General features: G+C 45.5%; 1 protein-coding gene across 4 annotated transcripts in view; it reads left to right on the top strand.

Annotated features, from left to right (window-relative positions):
* The window catches only part of LOC148502742 (mitochondrial inner membrane m-AAA protease component AFG3L1-like), a 32767-nt gene extending 11525 nt beyond the window's left edge, over positions 1-21242 (top strand). For all 4 annotated transcript variants that reach the window (XM_088449412.1, XM_088449411.1, XM_088449410.1 and 1 more), the window contains exons 5-16: positions 5918-5986; positions 6362-6486; positions 10314-10584; positions 14451-14588; positions 14686-14839; positions 15021-15128; positions 15990-16115; positions 16206-16316; positions 16508-16623; positions 18416-18616; positions 19218-19412; positions 19587-21242. In XM_088449412.1, coding sequence (XP_088305538.1) covers positions 5918-5986; positions 6362-6486; positions 10314-10584; positions 14451-14588; positions 14686-14839; positions 15021-15128; positions 15990-16115; positions 16206-16316; positions 16508-16623; positions 18416-18616; positions 19218-19412; positions 19587-19790 — 1818 coding nt within the window. In that variant the 3' untranslated portion in view covers positions 19791-21242. The remainder of the gene's footprint in view (positions 1-5917; positions 5987-6361; positions 6487-10313; positions 10585-14450; positions 14589-14685; positions 14840-15020; positions 15129-15989; positions 16116-16205; positions 16317-16507; positions 16624-18415; positions 18617-19217; positions 19413-19586) is intronic.
* Positions 21243-21579: the final 337 nt, after the last annotated feature.

The following is a 21579-nucleotide window of genomic DNA, read 5'->3' as shown; positions in this document are numbered from 1 at the left end:
GGGTCAGATATGTCTGACCAGGAGATAGAGCGTTATACTGCACCCATTTTTACTATCCTGCAAGTCATGTGCTGCAGGTGTTAGTGCGGAGGATTTGACTCATAAAGGGTTCTGTATGTGGCGTCATCTGGTGCCGGCCTCTTTCACGACCCCCTTGGGCGGTTTGTTTTCTCGGGATCCTCTCAATTGCGGATCGCCGGGCGGGCCCCATTGTTGTACCTCACTTGGGGTTACTTCACCATACTGCCCTTTTCATCTCAGGGTATCTCGCAGCTTCTTGCACTCTTCCCCTGTGACACAGACTACCGCTCCCTGCAGGGGTTTTTTGCAGTATATGAATTCCCCCTGGTGCCACAATAGTCTGTCATTCCCCTTGCAGGGATTACCACAACAGCCACCCTGGGTGGATGTCGTTTTCTACGAAACGCTAATTGGCGTGGTTGACGCCCTGTGGTTACTTCCCAGTTGGCTCTGCCGTGAACTGGGTACTGTTCGGGGCTCTTTCCCTCTTACACGGGGGGAAGCCTATTTCAGGTATTATTATCCCTGCTTTAGGGCTGGTAGCAGGTCCATTCTGGTTAGAGTGAATGTTGACCTGCACCTGTATCATACACCCTCAGTATTGCGTGCCTTCGGGTTACCTGTTGCTGACTAGCGGGTGGATCGCATAGCGGGACTCTGGCTGTTGCCAGATAGGAGGTGTTACAACAGTGTTTGGCCTCCTGTCCCAAATTCCCTGAGGGCATCACGAGCCCCTCCTGGGGGGGATGGGCGTGTTACTCGTCTGATTACAGACGTTACTACGCCTCCCATTCCTGCGTGGTCGGATTCTTCGGATCCGTAGGTGGTAACTCTGCCTGAAATCAGTATACTTGCTTTCGGGAGTTGTTACCCATCCTACCATGGCTATAGCATGGTTGGTTAATACTATTGCATATTGGGTTGATGCATTTGTAACGTTTTTTCCCCTCCAACACGTCGGGGGTTCAAATGTATTTGGTCGCTCATGTAATATATGCAGTTGTCATAGGTGGACATGCCTATATTGGATACCAGTCTCCTAACTTTCAGAGTTCCGGCTGCGACTGTATCCTCCGTAATACCCTATGGCTGCGCTCTGAGAATGCAGAGGTGCAGATACCATCTTTAGGGTTGATATTGTTTGGTCCTGACCTTGACAAGATTGTAGTAACATTGGCAGTATTACTAACGACAAGTTTACCGCTTTCAGCTATGCACACTACAAGGCCTCAGACTAAGTCTGTTAAGTCTTTTTTGTCCTCTCGGTCAGCCTAAAGGTCTGTTTCTTCGTAGACTGTCGGCATCTACAAGGGCCGACATATCCAGTACCGAGCAGGCCTGGACTGCCAGCCGATCCTGCTTCTGAACCTACGGATATCTCTTCAGTCTGACGGGACAGGCCTACAACTGGGAGATACCGATTTTCTCAGTTCGCCCGGTATTAGTGTCAAGTTGCCGCGGCTACGTGGGTAGTAGGGTACGCCCTCTTTACAAGGGCCTTACAGATCCAGAAAGCTATGCAGTTGTTGCGGTAAGCGGAGCTAATTGGGCCATCCCCACTATCTCAGTGAGGGACTGGTTGTTCTGTTTTCTTTCTGGTGCGGTGGCTGAATGGTCCTCTTTGGCCTGTTCTCTGTCTCAATTCCCTGAACCAGTTCCTAAAGCTACCTGGGCTCAGGAGGAAATCCCTATGCTCCATCATACGATGTTTGGAACCTGGGGACTTTAGGGTATCACTGGATATACAGGACGCGTGCCTACGGGTACTTACAGAGACCTTTCCTCAGCATGGGCTGAGGTTTGCTGTATCACAGCAACACTTACAATTTTTCGGGCTCTGCCTGTTGGGACTGTCCTCAGCCCCACAGGGGTTTACCAGCGTTTTGGATTTTCTGACAGTTCTTCTGTTCAGTATATCCCAATGCTCCTGTACCTGGACGGCCTCCTGCTCTTAGCGGGATCACCGGGGTACTTTACGGCCAGGTCAGGATGACTGTGGCTTCTTCAGGGTGCAGACGTTTAATCAACGGGGAAAAAGTCCTCCCTGCATCCCTCTCTGGGTATTCTTCATCTAGGATCCCTGCTGGATTCTCAGAATCTGAGAATTCTTCTGGCGTAAGACGGAATCTCCTCTCTTCCATTAGGAGTACATGGTTGTCTGCGCAGTCGACAGATGTCTTTACACTCTGGGATGCATGGTGGAATGGGCTCAGTTCCATTCCAGGCCTTTCCATAATTGGCTCATCTCCAGATGGAATGAGTTTTTTCTGTCGGATAACTGTTCAAACGATGATGCTCTCTCCGGAGGCAAGTCGGTCCCTGTCCGGGTGGCTATGGCCATCTCGTCCAGGGTTTTCTTTGCTAGGGACAGTGTCTGGACCGAATCCTTTTCAGTGCAGTTGGACGTCTGTCGATTCCACCCTGTCAATTAACTTACTCTGGCATAACTCTTGTTTCCCGGTGAACCTGAAAAGGTTCAGTCCGACAGGGTCAGGACAGTGGCTTCCTTTTTAGCAACACTGTTCGTTGGGTGGCAATGACAGGTATGTCACATATTCGGACATAGTCCGAGGGTCTCCTCCCGACCATCTCGGCAGCGTTCATTTCAGGAGCTCTCCATTGGGAAGCGGGAGTCCTCAGCCGTCACGACGTGCATCCCGGGGACTAGTCTCTTCCCCAAGAGAGGTTTCATCTCCTGGTGAGCAGGGGGGGCCTCCCTGAGGTGACCCTCATGGCCTTCTGACTTTATCACACTAGGGTGTTACAGTTCAGCTCTGGGGATTCTGAAGCAAACTTCAGCGACTCTTTGTCGGTGAAGTGGTCCTTCCACTTTGTGTACCTGTGTTCTCCGGTCTCCCTTCTTCCTCGAGGTCTTTGGAAGTGTTTTCAATCGAGACGGAGATGCTTTCCTGCTGGTGGCTCCTGATTGCCCCAGATGTCAGGGGTACTTGGATCTTCGGAGTCTCTACATCGATACTCCATCCCTGATGCTTCACTGCCCGGACCTGTTGTCTCAGGGTCCTTGGTTTTGCCTTGGACCTGGGTCGTTTGTCTTTGACTGTGTCCTTACAGTGGTCTTACGGCTTCCCTGGCTTTGTCATCGTTGGAATGATTAGAGCACATGGATCAGCTTTTGCTGGGACCTACCACAAACTGTGGCAGCCATAAATCTTATGGTATTGTACCTGTCGATACAATCCTCCGGTGTCCAGGATTTCCAGATATTCTGGCATTCCTTCCGGCTGGCTTGGGTTTCACACTTGGCCTGGTCTTCCTGACAGTGCGGATCTCTACACTGTCAGTATGGTTAAGATATGGAATTGCTTCACTCTGGTATCCAGTTCATCCTTTGGAGTGTTTTCTTGATTATGCCTCCATTTGTCCTCCCTAGGGACTCCTTGGGAGTAAGTAGTGGTTCTTCGTTACCTCCGGGGACAGTCAATGGAACCGCTGGTTGTGATAGCCATTACATGGTCTATTGCTTAGGCTCTCTCTTTCTCTCAGGGTGTTTATATCAACCAGGAGAGTGTCTGAATTGGGAGCGTTCTCATGTAGCTCCCTCTTCTGGAGGGCATCATGTCAGGGTGGGAGTTGCTCTCGCCCTGTGTTTCTTCTTAGTGGTTTTCAGGTTCCATATTATTCTGGAACTTATGGTACGGCCATTCTGTCCCCAGTCCTCTCGGCTGGTGTGGCCTCATTGACTGTGGTCTGGCCTCTTTGGATTTATGTGATCCGTTCAGGTTCCTTACGGAAATCGGACTCCTTATTGGTGGTCTGAGACTTCTGGTTTTCACAGGAAAGGATGGCCGGCCTATAACCAAATGTTGACTTGGATGGCCTCGTAGGTCTTCCTCAGGGGCCTACCCATGGGTAGGCCTTCCTGTTGTTGATGCTTGTTTTTTCTCGGGCCATGTGACCCTCGTGTGCGGCTCGCTGTGGCGCCTCGGCTGTTTTGCCTTACTAGGTGGCCACGTGGTCTTCTGTCCACACCTTTTTAAGGTTCTAGGCATTGGTTTCCTTTGCCTCTCAGGATGCTTCCTTTTTGGCGACGGATTCTCCTCTCAGCACAGGAGCGTCCCCACCCTTGGTTGAACTGCTTTGGGACATCCCCAAGGTCAACCCTGTGGACCCCCTATGGACCCTGAAGTAGAAAACAAGAGATATGGTAAGAACTTACCTTTGTTATCTCTGTTTCTACGAAGTCCATAGGGTCCACAGGGCGCCCGCCCTGACGCACCTGGCTTCATATGGGCTGTGTGGCTGGTCACCGGTTTTCCGTCTCCCATTTCGGTGAGTATGGTTATTGAGTGTTCCAGTTTTCTCTCTCTTTTTCTCTCCTCCTCCGGCCTTTGGCTACTTACAAACTGAGGTGCCTCTGGCTTGGGGGTGGGGTTATAGGGAGAGTGGACCCAGTGCATCCTGGGAGCTAAAAGCTTTAACTGCGTGGTGCCCGGATTTGGTTCCCAACCTATACCCCAAGGTCAACCCTGTGGACCCTATGGACTTCGTAGAAACAGAGATAACAAAGGTAAGTTCTTACCATATCTCTTGTTTTGCCTCAGTGGAACAGATTTTGAAGGCTGTGATTGGTTCAGGTTTTCACACCTTCTCCAAACAGTCGTTCGATGTTCTTGTCTAGCAAGGATTTGGCTTTTGATCATGACGTTATCAGTCATTTCCTAAATAATAAACTGTTGACATTTCTATCTATCTATCTATCTATCTCATATCTATATATCTATATATCTCATATCATATCTATATATCATATCTATCTATCTATCTATGAAATCGGTATGAGATGCTGGCACTCGGGATCCCGGCTGTGAGAAAACCGGTGCCGGCATCCTAGAAGGGCTATCATACTGACACTTGTTAGTCGGTATGCTAATCCTCTCCCTACCCTAACCCTCCCTCTCTGGTGCCTGACCCTATCTCTCCCCCCTTAGTGCCTAACCCTCCCCCTAATGCTTAAACCTAAACCCTTTGCTATCTCGGCGGTCGGGATGTGGGCACCGGACTTCTGGCCGGCATCAGGATTTTGTCACTGGTAATAGAAGCGTCGGCATCCAGACCGCCGGGATGCCGAACGCATACAATATCTGTCTGTCTCTCTATCTCATATCTATCTATCTATCTATCTATCTATCTCATATCTATCATTACGGCACCTGTATTACAAACCTTCAAAACTATGCATGTGAATTTTGCAGTAATCAGTATGTCTGTGGTTCTGGTAACTTGCTGAGCTAAGGAGGGCAGTGACTGGCTATTTTCCTGTCTACTTTTTGTGCCTTAAGGGGTGGTCCTATCTTTTGGGGCGGAAAGGTCAAAAGATAAGTTATTGGTAAAATAATTGAAATATACCTATATTTTGCATAGCGGAACAAGCACACTTGGTCAGTAGTGTACCAAAACAATGTTTGCATACAATTGCCTATGTTAAAGCTCTCAGGGAACCTAGAGACCATAGGGGGAATGTTGCTTTGTATGTGGGGATGTTTCTTTTTAAATGAAAATATGGATGATTTGTGTATTTGGAATATTATGCGAAATAAATGAAATAACTAGTATACTTTATTTCTAAAGTCCTCTTGACACTAAACCTGATTTATAAAATCCCACATCTATAAAATACCCTTTATTAATAGCTCTGTTGCTAGATTTTCATGTATCAAAATGTCACTACAGCAATTCAGTGTGAACTGGAGATACCCAAACAGATGTTTTGCCCTATATCGTTCATTTCAGTATCATAAGCCTTGTATTTGTTAGCTTGTTGGCCAAATAAGGCTCTAAATATGGATTTTACCTGCTGCCAGCAGGAGATAAATGTTGTTGGTGATGGGGAATCTCTACTGTCTCGTGCCCTAATTCTCCTTTCTACTCCCTGCAGGTGGAGCGGCTGGAGATTGTAAATAAGCAATATGTGAGAGTGATCCCTGCACACGGGGCCACGGCCGAGGTATGTACTAATGCCGGTCTGCGCTTTACAGGCACATTACCAATCGCAAGTAATTATGGTCTCATATAATCGATAAATACCGCAAAAGGTGATAAATAACCCTAGAAAGAGAAGCCATTGACCAATCAGAGTGTCCCTTTTATGGCACCCTTTGAAAACACCCTGTAAATTTGCTACTGGAATGCGTTTGAGAATTGAGGTTATCATTGAGCGCAGAAGTTCTCTATTGCCCTGGCAACAGGACCTATCGTTAATCGGCAGCTGAATAATGCAGTGCGATGTAACATGATCACTCATTGGTTCTCAAGGCTGCATTTGTTTGTCACCGTGAAATGTCTATCATCAATTGTTCACTAACAGTCATGTGACCTACAGGCGCGCGCATGGTTTAACATTGGCAGTGTGGACAGCTTTGAGCGCAACCTGGAGATTGTGCAGAGCGATCTGGGAATAGAACCAGCTGACCGCGTCACCGTCGTATACAACACCGAGAGCGATGGGTGAGTGCAACTGTGATATGAGTTTGTTACATGAAAACAAAGGTTACATTAAATCCGGTGCTTTCAATGGAAAAGAGATCCAGTCCATCGAATAATTAAACTCAAAGGGGTCAATTCAGTTAGCTGTGATGTGCCATACATCGCGTACTGAAATGGCAAATCGCGGGATCCGTACATCACAGATTAAAGTGTTAATAAAAATGTACGTACAGTGAGAATTGAAATAGTTAAAAGTTTACTTTAAGTATTCATAAAAAATGATAACCATAACCAGCCTGCAAGCCAGCCCTCCTCCTGCATTTAGAGAGGTTTCAATAAGAAATACTCACTCTGCTATTTATTCACTTCAAATCATCTAGGCTTTCAGAATTATTCATAGCAGGTCACTCCAACTCTAAGAAATCTACAGATATCTGTCTTTAAAGAAGTCAGATTTAATTCCAATTGTCTATAAGAACACATTATGTAAAAGAGACTTTCTGTGATTGTAGTTCGATGTTCACTCTTCCTGGAAACGGTTCAGTCGTCTCCTCCAGCTGATTACATTATTGCATTATTTCTTCATAGTAGCCAGCTTTTGGTTCCCAACCCTGTGTCTTACCAACACCCGCCTGCTTCATAATAACATGCATCCCACAAAACGACCTCATTGTAATTTGTTGCTTGCTCGTTAACATTTCATAAGGCTGCGTTAGCTACATGTTAAAACAAAAGGTATCTATGAAGTTATTTCTAATTCAAATCATAATTCTCGATACTTCATAGTATTTTGATTCCATACAAATGCCGGGCATATTCTGCAGTGTCTAATCCTCTATAATGTTTATTCTTTTTCTGCATTGATATTAACTTGTTCCCAGAGTCATCATTTTATTTTGGCTTGGTACCAATTTCTCTTGGAGAATGTTCACAACCAATTTAAATATAAACTAAAACTTCAAAGACTAACGCCTAACAATTTAGACTAAGTAATCGTGAATGTGTATAAGTAATGTGAATAAAATTTATATATACAGTATATAAAATATATAATGTTTGACATGATCTGTTTTCCAATTAGCTAAAATAAACACAGACTTTATTGCCTTATGGTGCATACACACGGTCAGATAAAAAGGACGATATAAACGATAACGATATCGTTTATATCGTCCTTTTTTTAGCCACCTCCAACGACCATCGATGCGTGGGCACAGATGGCCGATATCGACCATCGCCCGTGCATGCAGGCCAACCTGGTTGGTATCGACCAGGTTATCCCGCTTACTATAGGGACCGCGATCGTTGATCGCGAGTCGTTTATAGTAGTTTGGTGGTTGGTGCATGTGCTGGATGTTCAATATCGAACATGCAGGACGATCAGACGACGATATCTGATTGTTGTCTGATCGTATCCCGTGTGTACGGGCCATTACACAGATCACCATGATATGTAGGGCAAACGTCACATTAATTGTATAACATCTTGTGAAAGACCAGAAGGAGTCTATAAAGCCTATTGTATTTACCCATTCATAAGGTTATTGTTATAGAATAATGAGACAAATCAGACATCGATTGTTTAGTTACTAAGGGTAGGTAATGCAGGAATAGGTGAAACATCCTACATACATTCAGCAGGCCCGGGACCTATGGGGAAAACTGTAGAGCGCTGCTTTAGCTGGAAGACCTCCTACGGGAATTAGGCAGCAATATCTATGTAATGTAAAGCTAGGGCTAGCTTATGTATGGTTCAATGTGTTTGGCATATATTTTCCCTTTAACACAACCCTAGAGGTGCGCAGGGAAATTGGCTCTGCAGTGTCTACCGCAACTATGAAATGTCCACACAGCCTAATTGAATCACCCCCCAGTTATTTGGTCCTGATGTGGTGTGATTGGTATTGATAAGAGCTTGAGATATTTAACTAAAAGTGGCTGTTTTCGCTGTACTTGACTTCCTAACACTCTGATTACTTTTAAATATAATCACTGTAGGCAAACAATAATCTCTCTTGCCTGATCCGTTACTTCTGAGCCCACCGAGTACAGGGCCACTCTCAGTATTTTGCCCACTGGGTATTTGTGAGCAAAGTACAGAGGCAGAATCTGTGGACTTCTCAGTGTGAGGTTCTCCTGGTTTGTTCTACAGCGATATACTGACCACCGTATACAGGGTGTCCCTAAAGTCTGGCCACATAGGAAATCTCAGTAACTATATTTTTTTACCAACACACATTACAGTAGCTTTCCAGAGCCCGATTGTCCCAGGGCAATTGTGAGAATCCTCTCCGGCTGTGGACCCCCTGGTTTTGCAGCTGGCTTGGAAGAACACACTTTCTCAGCTGATGCTGCGTCTTTCATGCACATTTGTGTCTGTTTTCTAAAGAAACTATTATCCACGTTACTACAGAAGCTGGGAGTTGGGGCAGATGGCCTCCAATGCTGCTCCTTGGAATTGGTGTGATTGAATGACAGAAGTGCTAGCCAGCTACATCTGCAGGCACCCTCTTAGTAGTTTGGGGCAATAGGAAAGGATGTGGTGCCTCCTCCATGGCCATCTCCTGCTGGTTCAGGAAGGCTTATGTGGCAGGTTTTGTTTATAGCAGTGGCATCGGTTCCTTCCTGGCTGATTTGAAGCAGGGTAGTCTGTTCCCCTTTATATTCTAGATGGTCAGTGAACCAGGTTGGCAGGGCAGGCACCTAGTCACCCCTGCGTATTTGTTTTCAAAATTGACATTGTGGTCGCGGCTGCCTCAGTGGGTGCTACCATTGATACGAAGGTCCACGGGACGGCTGTTCATTCTTAGTGATTCCTCCTCTCCCTTATGCAGGATAAAAGGGAATTTTTGTAATCACTGTGAATTCCCCTTCCCTGAGCCTGTAACACACAGACCGACCCACCGATTAGTGTAAGAACTTTTCTATGGTCCCCCGGCTGGGCTGGTTATATAAAGAAGAAACACAGGGGAGTTATAAAGAGTTGTCATTTTTAGATAGACAGGTAGAGAGCAGCACATGAATTATAATGCAGTGGTTCCCAAACTTTTTTGAACCAAGGCGCCCTAGAGTATCAGCATTGTTTTCACGGCACCCCTAAACCAAAAGTTTGTTTTTGAGAAATTCAGAAAATTTTATAGGGACCCGCTTTATAGTCGTTGGTGTGTTGGCGGTGTGCTGGATGATCGATATCGATATAACCGGGAGATCGAACAACGATATAATTATCATTGTCTATCGTTCCGTCTGTACGCACCATATGAAGCATAATGGCACTTAGAATGAAAAAAACTGCGGCTGCTACATCGTATACAGAATCAGGTCTCCATACATCTGCGATGGATTGGGGCAATTTCCCGATCCGCAGACGCCGGGTTCGGGGCATCTGTGAAATCCAACATGTTGGTTTGCCGATCCCGACCAACATATGAACGGGATTAGCAAATTGGGGATCTTTAACTTGAAGAATTTCACCGATTCCCAGATAAATCAGCGTTTCCGGTCACATCGGTGAATCAGCGAAAATGGCAGGCAGATGTATGGGGACCTTCACATATATCCATTATCAGCCTGTTCTTTTGTTTGGCTTCAAGATTTGTAAGACTGGAAGGATCGCTAGAGGAAAGGATGTGTTCCAATGTCTGTTACAAATCAAATCTCTGCTGGTGACTCAGGATTTACGTATGATGTGACAAATCTGGAGTAATGTTCCTACTTCACCCCCAGAGTCTCCACATTGGATATATTTGTGTATTATAGATCACCTTTAAGGGTTACTGTGCTTGCATTTGGTATACTGTGAGTGTAGTAACCTCTATCTATATGCTGTTATCTCTTCCTTTCTGCAGGTCCTTTCTGCTGAACCTCATTCCCTCACTACTGATCATCGGCTACTTGTTCTATAGCCTGCGGAGGGGTATGATGGGATCCGTCAGAGGTGGGAAGGGGGGTGGAATTTTCGGGGTTGGAGAGACCACTGCCAAGATGCTGAAAGAAAATATCAACACGAAGTTCCGGGATGTGGCTGGGTGCGAGGAGGCGAAGCTGGAGATCATGGAGTTCGTCAATTTCCTGAAAAATCCTAAACAGTATCTGGAGCTCGGGGCGAAGATACCGAGGGTAAGGGCTGGGTGCAAAAGGGGGGGTGTGACGCTTAGGACTACATAGCATTTATAAGTTAAATGACTATTATTATTATTATTATGAATAATATAATAAGCACCCTCATACCCTGTTACAATTGGGAACAAATACAGTAATCTGAGTTGGATAATCGTGGTTAGTGTTATGTGTAGAAAACAGAGCCTAGACCTGTTACATTCTAGACCAGGGGTGGCCAACCAATCAGAGGCAAAGAGCCAAAAAATACCTGTAGTCAAGCTAAAGAGCTGACAGCATGCGTGCAAAAATGGGGCGTGGCCTAGCTGTCACAAGGCCCCGCCCCTTTTTTGTGCACCAGCCTTTAGTATGACCTTTGCAGGAGTATGACCTTGTGCCCTACCCCCGTTTTCAGTCACGTTAGGGGCGAGCCCAGCACATTAAAAATACACAGTTGACATAATCTTCCCAATATAATTTTTTTTCTTACCTTTTTACTTTGCTGTAATCTTTTATTAGTGTGGCATTTGACAATCCTTGTTGTTTTGCCCCTTATGCAGTGCCCCCATGTATTTGTGCCCCTTTTGCAGTGCCCCCCTCTATTTGTGCCCCTTATAGAGTGCACCTTATGCAGTGCCCCCATGTATTTATGCCCCTTATGCAGTGCCCCTTAAGCAGTGCCCCCAGCCCAGTACTTACCTGACCATACTGGCTCTCACTCCCGCTGCTAGATCTAGCAGGCGCCCAGTAAGCCGCTCACGGATCACTGGGAACGCTAGCCCCTGAAGCGATCAGATGCTTCTTTAGCCTCTGATCGCTTCAGAGGCCAGGGTTCACAGTTCCAGTGGGGGGAGCCGCATCTCAAGACTAAACGAGCCGCATGCGGCTCGAGAGCCACGGGTTGGCCAGCCCTGTTCTAGACGGTCATGGTGGGACGTAGTTGGCATCCCAATGGTTAGAATCCCGACAGCAGTCAGAATCGCGGCTCCAGGATCCCGACCGCTGACATCCTGACTGTAAGTATTAGGGTTAGGCTTAGTGTTAAGGGGAGGGTTAGGTTTAGGGGTAGAGTTAGGAGTAGGGTTAGCGTACCTACAGGTGTCGGTATTTCAAACCAGTCGGGATTCTGAGTGCCAGTATTGTATGCGCCGTGATCCCGTACCCAACCCGTCAGGATAATATTGGAAAAGGAATCTGTCTGCTAAGAGACAGATTATTGTTTTAAAATCTGTTTTCTCAGGTAAATCTTGTGTATGTATTGTAGGTTAAAGTGTTTTTGTGTTTTTCTTTCCTTTTTCATTGTTTTGAAGGGTATACATTTTTAATTCCACAAGGGAAGAGAGAGTGTCCTGTAACTTGCATGGTGCTCTCCCTGGTACGTACCAGATCTCTAAACAAATGTGTGGTTTTTTGTTTTAATTTTTTTATTCTTCTGCTTTAGACCAATAAAAAATATAAATTTAAGTAAAGCAGGGCTCGACAAATCCCGGTCGCCATGACGACTAAGATTTTAGTCCCGACGACCGAGTTTTCCAAGCCCTTCCCCCAGCCGCCACGTGGAGGCTCCAGCGTCCGACTCCCCCCACGGGCACTATGGGAGAGACGTTATGACGTCTCTCCCATAGTTCCGAAGAGCGGCGGATGGCAGCGGATGCAGGATCAGGGCTTAGGTAAGTATTCTGTTTTTTTTTGTGTGTTGTGTTCGCGCGGCTCTATTACAGGGGGCTTACTACTGGGGGCACTATTACAGGGGGCTTACTACTGGGGGCACTATTACAGGGGGCTTACTACTGGGGGCACTATTACAGGGGGCTTACTACTGGGGGCACTATTACAGGGGGCTTACTACTGGGGGCTCTATTACAGGGGGCTTACTACTGGGGGCACTATTACAGGGGGCTTACTGCTGGGGGGCTCTATTACAGGGGGCTCTATTACAGGGGGCTCTATTACAGGGGGCTCTATTACAGGGGGCTCTATTACAGGGGGCTCTATTACAGGGGGCTCTATTACAGGGGGCTTATGACAGGGGGCTCTATTACAGGAGGCTTATTACAGGAGGCTTATTACAGGAGGCTTATTACAGGAGGCTTATTACAGGAGGCTTATTACAGGAGGCTTATTACAGGAGGCTTATTACAGGAGGCTTATTACAGGAGGCTTATTACAGGAGGCTTATTACAGGAGGCTTACTACTGGGGCTTTATTACAGGGGGCTTACTGCTGGGGGGCTCTGTTACAGGGGGCTTATTACAGGAGGCTTACTACTGGGGGCACTATTACAGGGGGCTTACTACTGGGGGCACTATTACAGGGGGCTTACCACTGGGGGTACTATTACAGGGGGCTTACCACTGGGGGCACTATTACAGGGGGCTTACCACTGGGGGCTCTATTACAGGGGGCTTACCACTGGGGGCTCTATTACAGGGGGCTTACCACTGGGGGCTCTATTACAGGGGGCTTACCACTGGGGGCACTATTACAGGGGGCTTACTACTGGGGGCACTATTACACAGAGCTTACTACTGGGGGCACTATTACAGGGAGCATACTACTGGGGGCTTACTACTGGGGGCTTACTACTGGGCTCACTATTACAGGGGCTGGTATGGGCATGTTGCAGAATCTGGTGACCATTAAAGAGGCATGTGTGGTGATTTGATGGCATGTGGGGTGGTTGAGGGGCACTGAAAGGGCATGTGGTGGTCTATACAAGCTTCCATATATTTTGATAATGGACGATGGTCTGGCTCCTAGATTTTACAAAGATTTGTCGTGCCCTGAAGTAAAGTGTATGTGTATATATATATGTGTGTGTGTGTGTGTGTGTGTGTGTGTGTATGTATGTATGTATGTATGTATGTATATATATACATACATACATATATATATAAATAAAAAGGGTGTTCCCTATATTGCTTGGTTTCTGAGATACCTGTGTTCTAGCCATATATTGTTAGCATCAGCCAAAGTTAATTTTGTTGCTATTGGGTGTAATAAACAGGTTGAGTACGGGATGCCAGCGCTCGGGATCCTGGCGATCAGAATCCCGACACCAGCAACCCGACAGGGTTAGGATACAAACACCTGTCGGTAGGTATCCTAGCCTCCCATCCTAACCCTCCCCCCATCCCGTCGGGATGCTGGCACCGGGTTTTTAATTACTGGTGTCGGGATACTGGCGCCGGCATTGTGAGCGCCTGCGTCCCAGCTGTTGGTATTTCAACTACCTCCCGTAATAAACAGCACTGTGCTCTCTGCTCTGGTAGCAGTTGTGTTGTGGCATCCAAGGGCCTGATGATACAAAGTCTTTGCGAGGAACACAAGGTATTTAGTAAGCGTTATGGGAGAGCTTGTTGTAACCAATAAATCAAAGTGACCAGTAGGTGGTGCTGTACACATTTTATGGGCTATTTATTTAAAATCAGTACTAACATTGATATCTGCTTTAAAGGGGCTTCTGCTGGTATTCAAACCCAGGTCTCTTGCACATCTCTGTTTACAGTCAGTTAACCCCATGGCAACAGTTTTTGGAGTGAGATAGAAGTCTTATTAAAGTGTTTCTACGAAGCTGCATCAAACTTTCCAACTCTCCATTGTCTGTAGCACAGGCTGCTGGGAAATACTGCCTTTTCTTTGCCCATTGGGATTTCCAAGCATTACACGGGTCTCTGCGGACATCCCTACAGTTTGCGATGTCCTTATTAGTGCTCATCAGTATAGTATGCTACTCTCAGCCTAAGGAGGTGCAAGCAAAATCAGCCCACCGTAACTGGCAGATAACTGCGCATAGCAACTGGTGCGTCATTGAATCTGCCACTCTCTGCAATTCTCTAAATAACCCATTAGTAATTAAGGATTTTTCCTTTTTTTTTCTTCTGTAGGGGGCAATGCTCACAGGACCCCCAGGCACTGGTAAGACCCTCCTTGCAAAGGCAACAGCTGGGGAAGCCAACGTCCCATTTATCACTGTGAACGGATCGGAGTTCCTGGAAATGTTTGTCGGCGTTGGCCCAGCCAGGGTAAGAGGGCAGCGCGGCTAAGGCGAGTAACATTAAAACGGTGCTGTATAGAGAGTCAATTTGGCCCCTTACTTCTCTCTGTTGCCATCTTGTGTAGGTGCGAGACATGTTTGCAATGGCCCGAAAAAATGCCCCTTGCATTCTCTTTATTGATGAGATTGATGCTGTTGGCAAGAAAAGGGGGCAAGGGAGCTTTGGTGGGCACAGTGAGCAAGAGAACACCTTAAACCAGCTGTTGGTGGAGATGGATGGTGAGTAAGAAAACACACAGTTATTGAAGTAACAACCCCTTGTCTGATGGAGTATATTTTTATTCACCGAGCCAGGTCTTCAGGAGCGAATAAATGAATAACTTCTACAAAAACATCCAGGTCTTTCTATAGAACACAGACTAGCCTGAGAGATGACCTTCCTATATATTTTCATGTATAGGTTTCAGTTCGGACACAAACGTGGTGATTTTGGCTGGCACGAACCGCCCGGACACCCTGGACCCAGCTCTGATGAGACCGGGACGATTTGATCGTCAAATCTTCATAGGTAAAGAACACGAAGTGGAAAGTCACAAACCATATATATTTAGTGAGATTAGTATTTTGTTCATTTTAATAACTTATGTGGTAGTGTTAGAAGCGTGGTAAGACTGCTGTGTTTTAGTTTATTGGTTGGTTTTTAGATGCTTTTTAAGGGAAGGGATTACATCAGCAACAGAACAGAGGGACAAGTGCATTCCTTGGTACAGATGTGGCGTCAATACGATATAACTGGCGGGAGTGAGCCGCTATGTCCCATGCACCTCTGCTAGTGCCGGGCGCCTTTTTTTTTGCCGAAAATGCATCTAAGTCGAAATGCGATGTTTATACCTTAATAACGTCACTGTTAGTGCAGACAGTCTTAGAGGTACTGGGTATGAGCGATCCAATTCGCTGGCTGCTAAGTTAAGCTGGGTACACACTGAGCGATGTGTAGGCAGACGGACGGACATATTGGATCCTGAGTACACATCAGAACGATGTAATGACCAATGGAACGATCACTCGTCCCGTCCTTCATTACACTGCATGGTGCCGTATGCGATATCGTCAGGTTTGTTGTGCAACACATCGAACCTGACGACTTGGCAAGCGCGTGTGCATACACACCGCACGATTACTCCAGTGTGTACGCAGCATAAGAATTCCAGTCTGTACAATGGGTCCCTCCCACGGCTCTCCACCAGCGCCACCTGCAGGTACCTAGTGATTGATCTCTGTAGGAAGTGAGTACAGAAATCAACAACCTAATCAGTAAGTGAGATAAAACTGCACAGTCCTGTAAAAAGGATAATAAGTAAACTTATGAGACTACTTTAATAATGCATAGATTTGGGAATAGTTTTTGTACCCTTTTCTCTCTCGCCAGGCCCTCCTGATATAAAAGGCAGGGCCTCCATTTTTAAGGTTCACCTGCGTCCTTTGAAGTTGCCTGAAAGCCTCAGCAAAGATGCCTTGTCCCGGAAGTTGGCGGCTCTTACTCCTGGCTTTACAGGTGAGGTTGTCGCAATGGTCTTGTGGACCACAATTCAGTCCCTGTAACGGGCTGGCCTGCTGCTAACGGACGTCTCATTGCTCATCTCAGGTGCTGACATCGCCAACGTCTGCAATGAGGCCGCGCTGATTGCGGCAAGACATCTAAATGAATTTGTGGTTGAGAAGCACTTTGAGCAGGCCATCGAACGGGTTATTGGAGGTGAGAACTCTGGGGAAGAGGAAAATGCCATTTAGTGAATAGTAGCGGAACATTTGCAATGTGCTCTGCTGAATAGAGTTAAAGGCTTGTTTACAGGTTTTGCTATTATGCGAATAGCACATTGCTATTGATAACACAAACTTCACTTGAATTAGGAGGTATACGGACTTGACAATCCCTTTTATTTTCAGGACTGGAGAAGAAAACTCAGGTCCTTCAGCCAGAAGAGAAGCGGACGGTTGCCTATCATGAGGCTGGACATGCTGTGGTTGGCTGGTTCTTGGAACATGCTGACCCTCTACTCAAAGTAATACTTAGATATACCTTATACCTGAGTACCTATATGGATGCTTGCTGCATGTACAGATGGCCATAACATGTCCCGTGTAGGTTTGTTTTCCAAGAGTACAAAGAATCCTGCATGTGGAGCTTAACATCGTTCATTGATGCTAGCAATGGGTGCAGTGGTCTGATTTTAGAGTCTGCCTTGATCTAGATGTAGTAAACAAAAAGGAACTTTGGTGCATCCAAATATGATAACTGATTTAGTACGGTTTACTGTGGGTGTACATAATCTACTTCCAGGTATAGGGAAAAAGGGCTACTAGGTTTCTGGTAGCGGTGTTGAAACATGTTGGTATTTCTGTTGTGTAAGTTACTTGGAAAGCTGCATACACACGTAACCATTTTAGTAACCAACGATTTTCGTTCAGATTTTCCCTTGAAAAAGTGAACGAAAATCGTTTAAGAAAATCGTTGGTTACTAAATTAATGAACGATTTTTTAATCATGCATACGGTGAATGGACAGCGTTCATCGTTCATTCTGTACAACATGAACGATTTTCTGAACGAAAATCGTTCTGTTGGACAGTCAGAATGGACGATGAACTACAAACGGGAGCGCACTTGGACGAGCATTGTTAATCGTTCACCCCAAAAAAATTAACGATTTTTCGAACGATTTTCTGTCAGATTATCTGTCAGATTTTTTAAAGTGTAATGAACGATATTTTGAACTACAAACGATTTTTGTAACTTCTCTTAATGAAAATCGTTCAGTTGGTCAGTCAAAATGAACTACAAACGGGAACGCGTATGAACGATAATCGTTCATCGTTATAACTCACAAACTGAACGATTTTTTTTCAACGATTGAACGATAACGACGTCGTTATAGTTAAATCGTTCAAAAAATCGTTGCGTGTGTATGCACCGTCAGACTGCATCTGGAATATAAGGTACAGTTTTGGGCACCAGTCTGTAAGATAGACAAATCCGAGCACGGGAAAAGGTTTAGAGAAGGGCTGCTTTTTAGAATAAATATAGTATGTTCGTTATAAGCAAAGACTTGACAAATTGAGATTAAGTTCAGGGGAAAATGACACCTTAGAGATTGTTATATCTAGTAATATAGGCAACATCGAAACTGAGTTCCGAGCTTTGGTTGTAACGATGATAATAGGAATATGATTTTTTTTTTTTTTTTTTTTTATGCCAAACTATAAGAACATTTTTCCTGAGCTGTAGTGATTATTGCTGACTATTTGTTGCACATACGTATGTTTCTAATCAGATGCAGCATATTACTCCCAAACAGGCTGCAATCTATTGTATTGTGGGTGCAGACTGTTACATATATTGGGCCCCAATTAGTGTTAGGCCAAATTCCAGCTAAATGTGCAGCTTACACTTGGGCAAACCATGCTGCTGTAATATGGAGATGGATTCATTTTATTATTATTTTACTTTGTGCATCAAGTTGTATCTGTTGTCTCAACACCTACCCCTCTCATACCTGGAGAGTTTGTACTATGGCCTGTGTGATACCTTTGATATATGGCTATTTAACGTTAATCTGACCGCTATAATTACTATGTGATTACTTTTCTAAGCGCATATTGAGTATCTTCTGTTTCTCTGTCTGTAGTGTAAAGTACTGTTAGCAGTGATGAATTTGAGGTGTTTATACGAGTAATGATGTGTTCAGCACTATCCTGGTAGCTGCTTGTTACTGACCAGACTGGTTAAAGGCCCATCCTGCACGTGTTTCTGTGAGAGCACATACAGACTCCGTTCCTCTCTTCTGTCCCATATCAGGTGTCCATCATTCCGCGTGGCAAGGGCTTGGGTTACGCACAGTACCTCCCAAAGGAGCAGTACCTCTACACCAAGGAGCAGTTATTCGACCGCATGTGCATGATGCTAGGGGGACGCGTGGCCGAACAGATCTTTTTTGGTCGCATTACAACCGGGGCACAGGACGACCTGCAGAAGGTCACACACACTGCGTACGCACAGGTGAGGAAACCAACACGGTGCCTGAGTAAATCGCTACACGTCACAGAGCAAAGTGGGTGCTGTGCCGCTAGTTCTTATGGCTGCTGTAGTTGATCTGGTTCTCAGGATAAATTCTAGCTCTAATTAACTTTATTGAGCAAGAAAATATACACTGTTTGTGTCACATTATATGGAGGGTGAAACTGACGTTAGTACATATTAGGTGTAGAAAATACAGCTGTGGCTAAGTAAGGAGGTTCAATGTAATGAGAGGTCTTGGAAGCATACATTACATTAAGGGCAATAAACTCTTTAGTGTATGCTTTAAGACGGCACCTCCATTGGGAGCACTGTGAATGGCGTTTGAGTGCATCATTGCAGTAACTACAGATATATTTTTCAGCTGAACTCCCTATTCATAAACCTTCATCCAGTCATTTCACTGGGACCTAGTGATCTCTTTAAGCATCAAACAGAGGCAGCCGTTTTGTGGCCTGAACCAGTATTCATTAGAACGTAGCCTTCCAATTCTCCAGGAACACTTATAGGGGAGCAGTGTGCTTTTAGGAGGTGCGAATTGTGAAATGATTTTGTTTTTAAACTCCTCCGTTTTCTCCTGTAGATTGTGACCTTCGGGATGAACAAGAAGGTGGGACAGGTGTCTTTTGACCTCGCACGTCAAGGAGAAGTCTTTGCAGCAAAGCCATACAGCGAAGCGACTGCGGAGCTCATTGACCAGGAGGCCAGAGAATTAATCGTATCTGCTTACGAGAGAACCCTGCAGCTGCTAACACAGTGCAAGGAGCAGGTGGAGAAGGTAAGTGATCCTTAGATTTATTTGCCAAGTACCATCCATCCTGCTACCGTATACAGCAACCGTGATTGTAAAAGAATTTACAATGTTGTACATAGTTCAGAAATGTGTAATTGGAGATTTTTTTTATGGTTATTTACTTTCAAGCAATTACCTGCAGCCTTTTGTCGCCAATAGGTTGGGAAGCGTTTGCTGGAAAAGGAGGTTCTGGAAAAATCGGACATGATTGATCTATTAGGTCCAAGACCCTTCGCTGAGAAGTCTTCCTATGAAGAGTTTGTAGAAGGGACAGGTAGCTTTGAGGAGGACACATCTTTGCCAGAAGGTCTGAAAGACTGGAACCAAGAGAAGAGCGAATCGCAGGAAACAAACAAGCCGTAGAGTAGCTCTTACCTCTTACTGTGACGTGGACCTGAGTCATTTATTCTCCTAATGAATCATAATCTCAGGGAGGACGACCAAGAAAATAATGGGCCAATTTTCTTCCTTTTTGTTTCTGTGTGTGTGCGTATAGGACCTTACCAGCAGTGCCTCCGGAATAGCCATGACGAGGGGAATTCATAGCACTCCTAGGAACTTGTCAGCCAAGACCTATGGAATCGAGCTTTTGGTCTGGGTTGCGCAGGAGACTTTCCTGTGTTACATGCAGGGTCTGCCTGTTTCTTGCTTCTCTCCTTCCGTAATTTCAGAAAGTTTATTGCTGCACTCCTTAGTGATGGGACAGTACGGTGTGTTTGCACCTCCAATCTCAAGGGACCGCAGCCCCCTGCTGGCAGTGAGCTCCAGGCATCTGCAGCAAGGTTCTCGCCAACAAAGAGAGTACATAAGTGTCTGTACAGTTCAGCTGAAAGTTCCAGGTAACCGATGCTGTATAAAAAATCTTTTTCAACTTTCTATCATTGCGTTCCATGTTAGGATTATGGGCGGAGATGCTAGTTACCAAAACATCAAATGTTCAACTTACACTTTCTAAGATTATTATGGAATGTCCCCCTAAAATATCTTTTATACTGGTGGGTTTAATCACACATCATGAAATAGGACTAGTTCTCATATTATGTATAACCATTTCTGAGTGTTCAGCGTCCACTGTGACAAAAGGGCATCATTGATGGGTATGTACCACCTCCAACGATGGCAGGACCTTCACCCTCCTCCGATGTCTGCGGAACCACAGCTTGTCCCACCTTTTCCTGCTGGAACCTGCAGGGTTTAGGACAGTGCTGTTGTTTGCACTCTACAGTATTAAAGTCTGTTTGATGTGCAGGTCAAGCTGAGTGATACCGCAGTCTGGGTGCGCTGCCATCTTCCCAGTGTAATCAGAGCAGGATCCAGTCAGAATGTCAACAGATTTGTTAGGTTAAAATATGCAAAAAAAATGGGATGTCGACATTGAGAACATGTTGAAATTTTAACCATGTCGACATGCCGCGAATGTCAACATATTGCTTGTCGACCTAAGGTCCGTGTAGACATTCTGACTGTGGACTTTTCATAGCACACCCACCTTTGCTCTGGCTGAGAGGCTGGGTCACCACCTATGTGGCCGCTGTGTGGTCAATCGGACTGAAAGCACATAAAGGGTGCGTCCTGCATCATAGTCAGTAAGAATGGGTTAGCATTTTGGGAACTGTGAATGGAAGGCTCTAGGATATGCTCCTTACTACCAAGAGGCATTACAAATGTATGTTAGACTTCCTCCTGCACTCTACATGGTATGAATGAGGATTACTGCAAGCAGATCCATGGTGGGGCGTTCTACCACAGCACAATGATCACCATCTGCATTCCCAGTATGTGTTGTGAGCAGCAAATAAAAATATCAAGCATAAACCCCAATACAAAAAAGTGCATTTTCTTTTGCATTCTGCCTACAGGGTGGCGCTAGCAGGAGAGATTATTTAGTTTTTTTGGGTGATGGGGAAAATAAATGACACACCCTACTCCTAATGATAGACAATGGACCATCGTCCTTCATGATTAGTATGTGTGTGTAAAAACCAGACTTCTAAGACCTTTCTGGCAGTAGTCCTGAAGATGGCACCGATGGTAGAGGAACACAAGTCCCCCCAACATAGGAGGGATAAACGGCACATACAGAACAGGTCTCAGGAGCCTGACCTGCATTATGCATGAGCACCTTGCATCCGGTGAATAATACATAGTAGAG

The sequence above is a fragment of the Taudactylus pleione genome, unplaced genomic scaffold (genome assembly GCF_031769625.1).
Source record: "Taudactylus pleione unplaced genomic scaffold, aTauple2 ptg000484l, whole genome shotgun sequence".
Classification (NCBI taxonomy): Eukaryota; Metazoa; Chordata; class Amphibia; order Anura; family Myobatrachidae; genus Taudactylus; species Taudactylus pleione.
The sequence above is the reverse complement of the archived record's forward strand: the minus strand, read 5'-3'. Positions and strand labels throughout refer to the sequence as shown.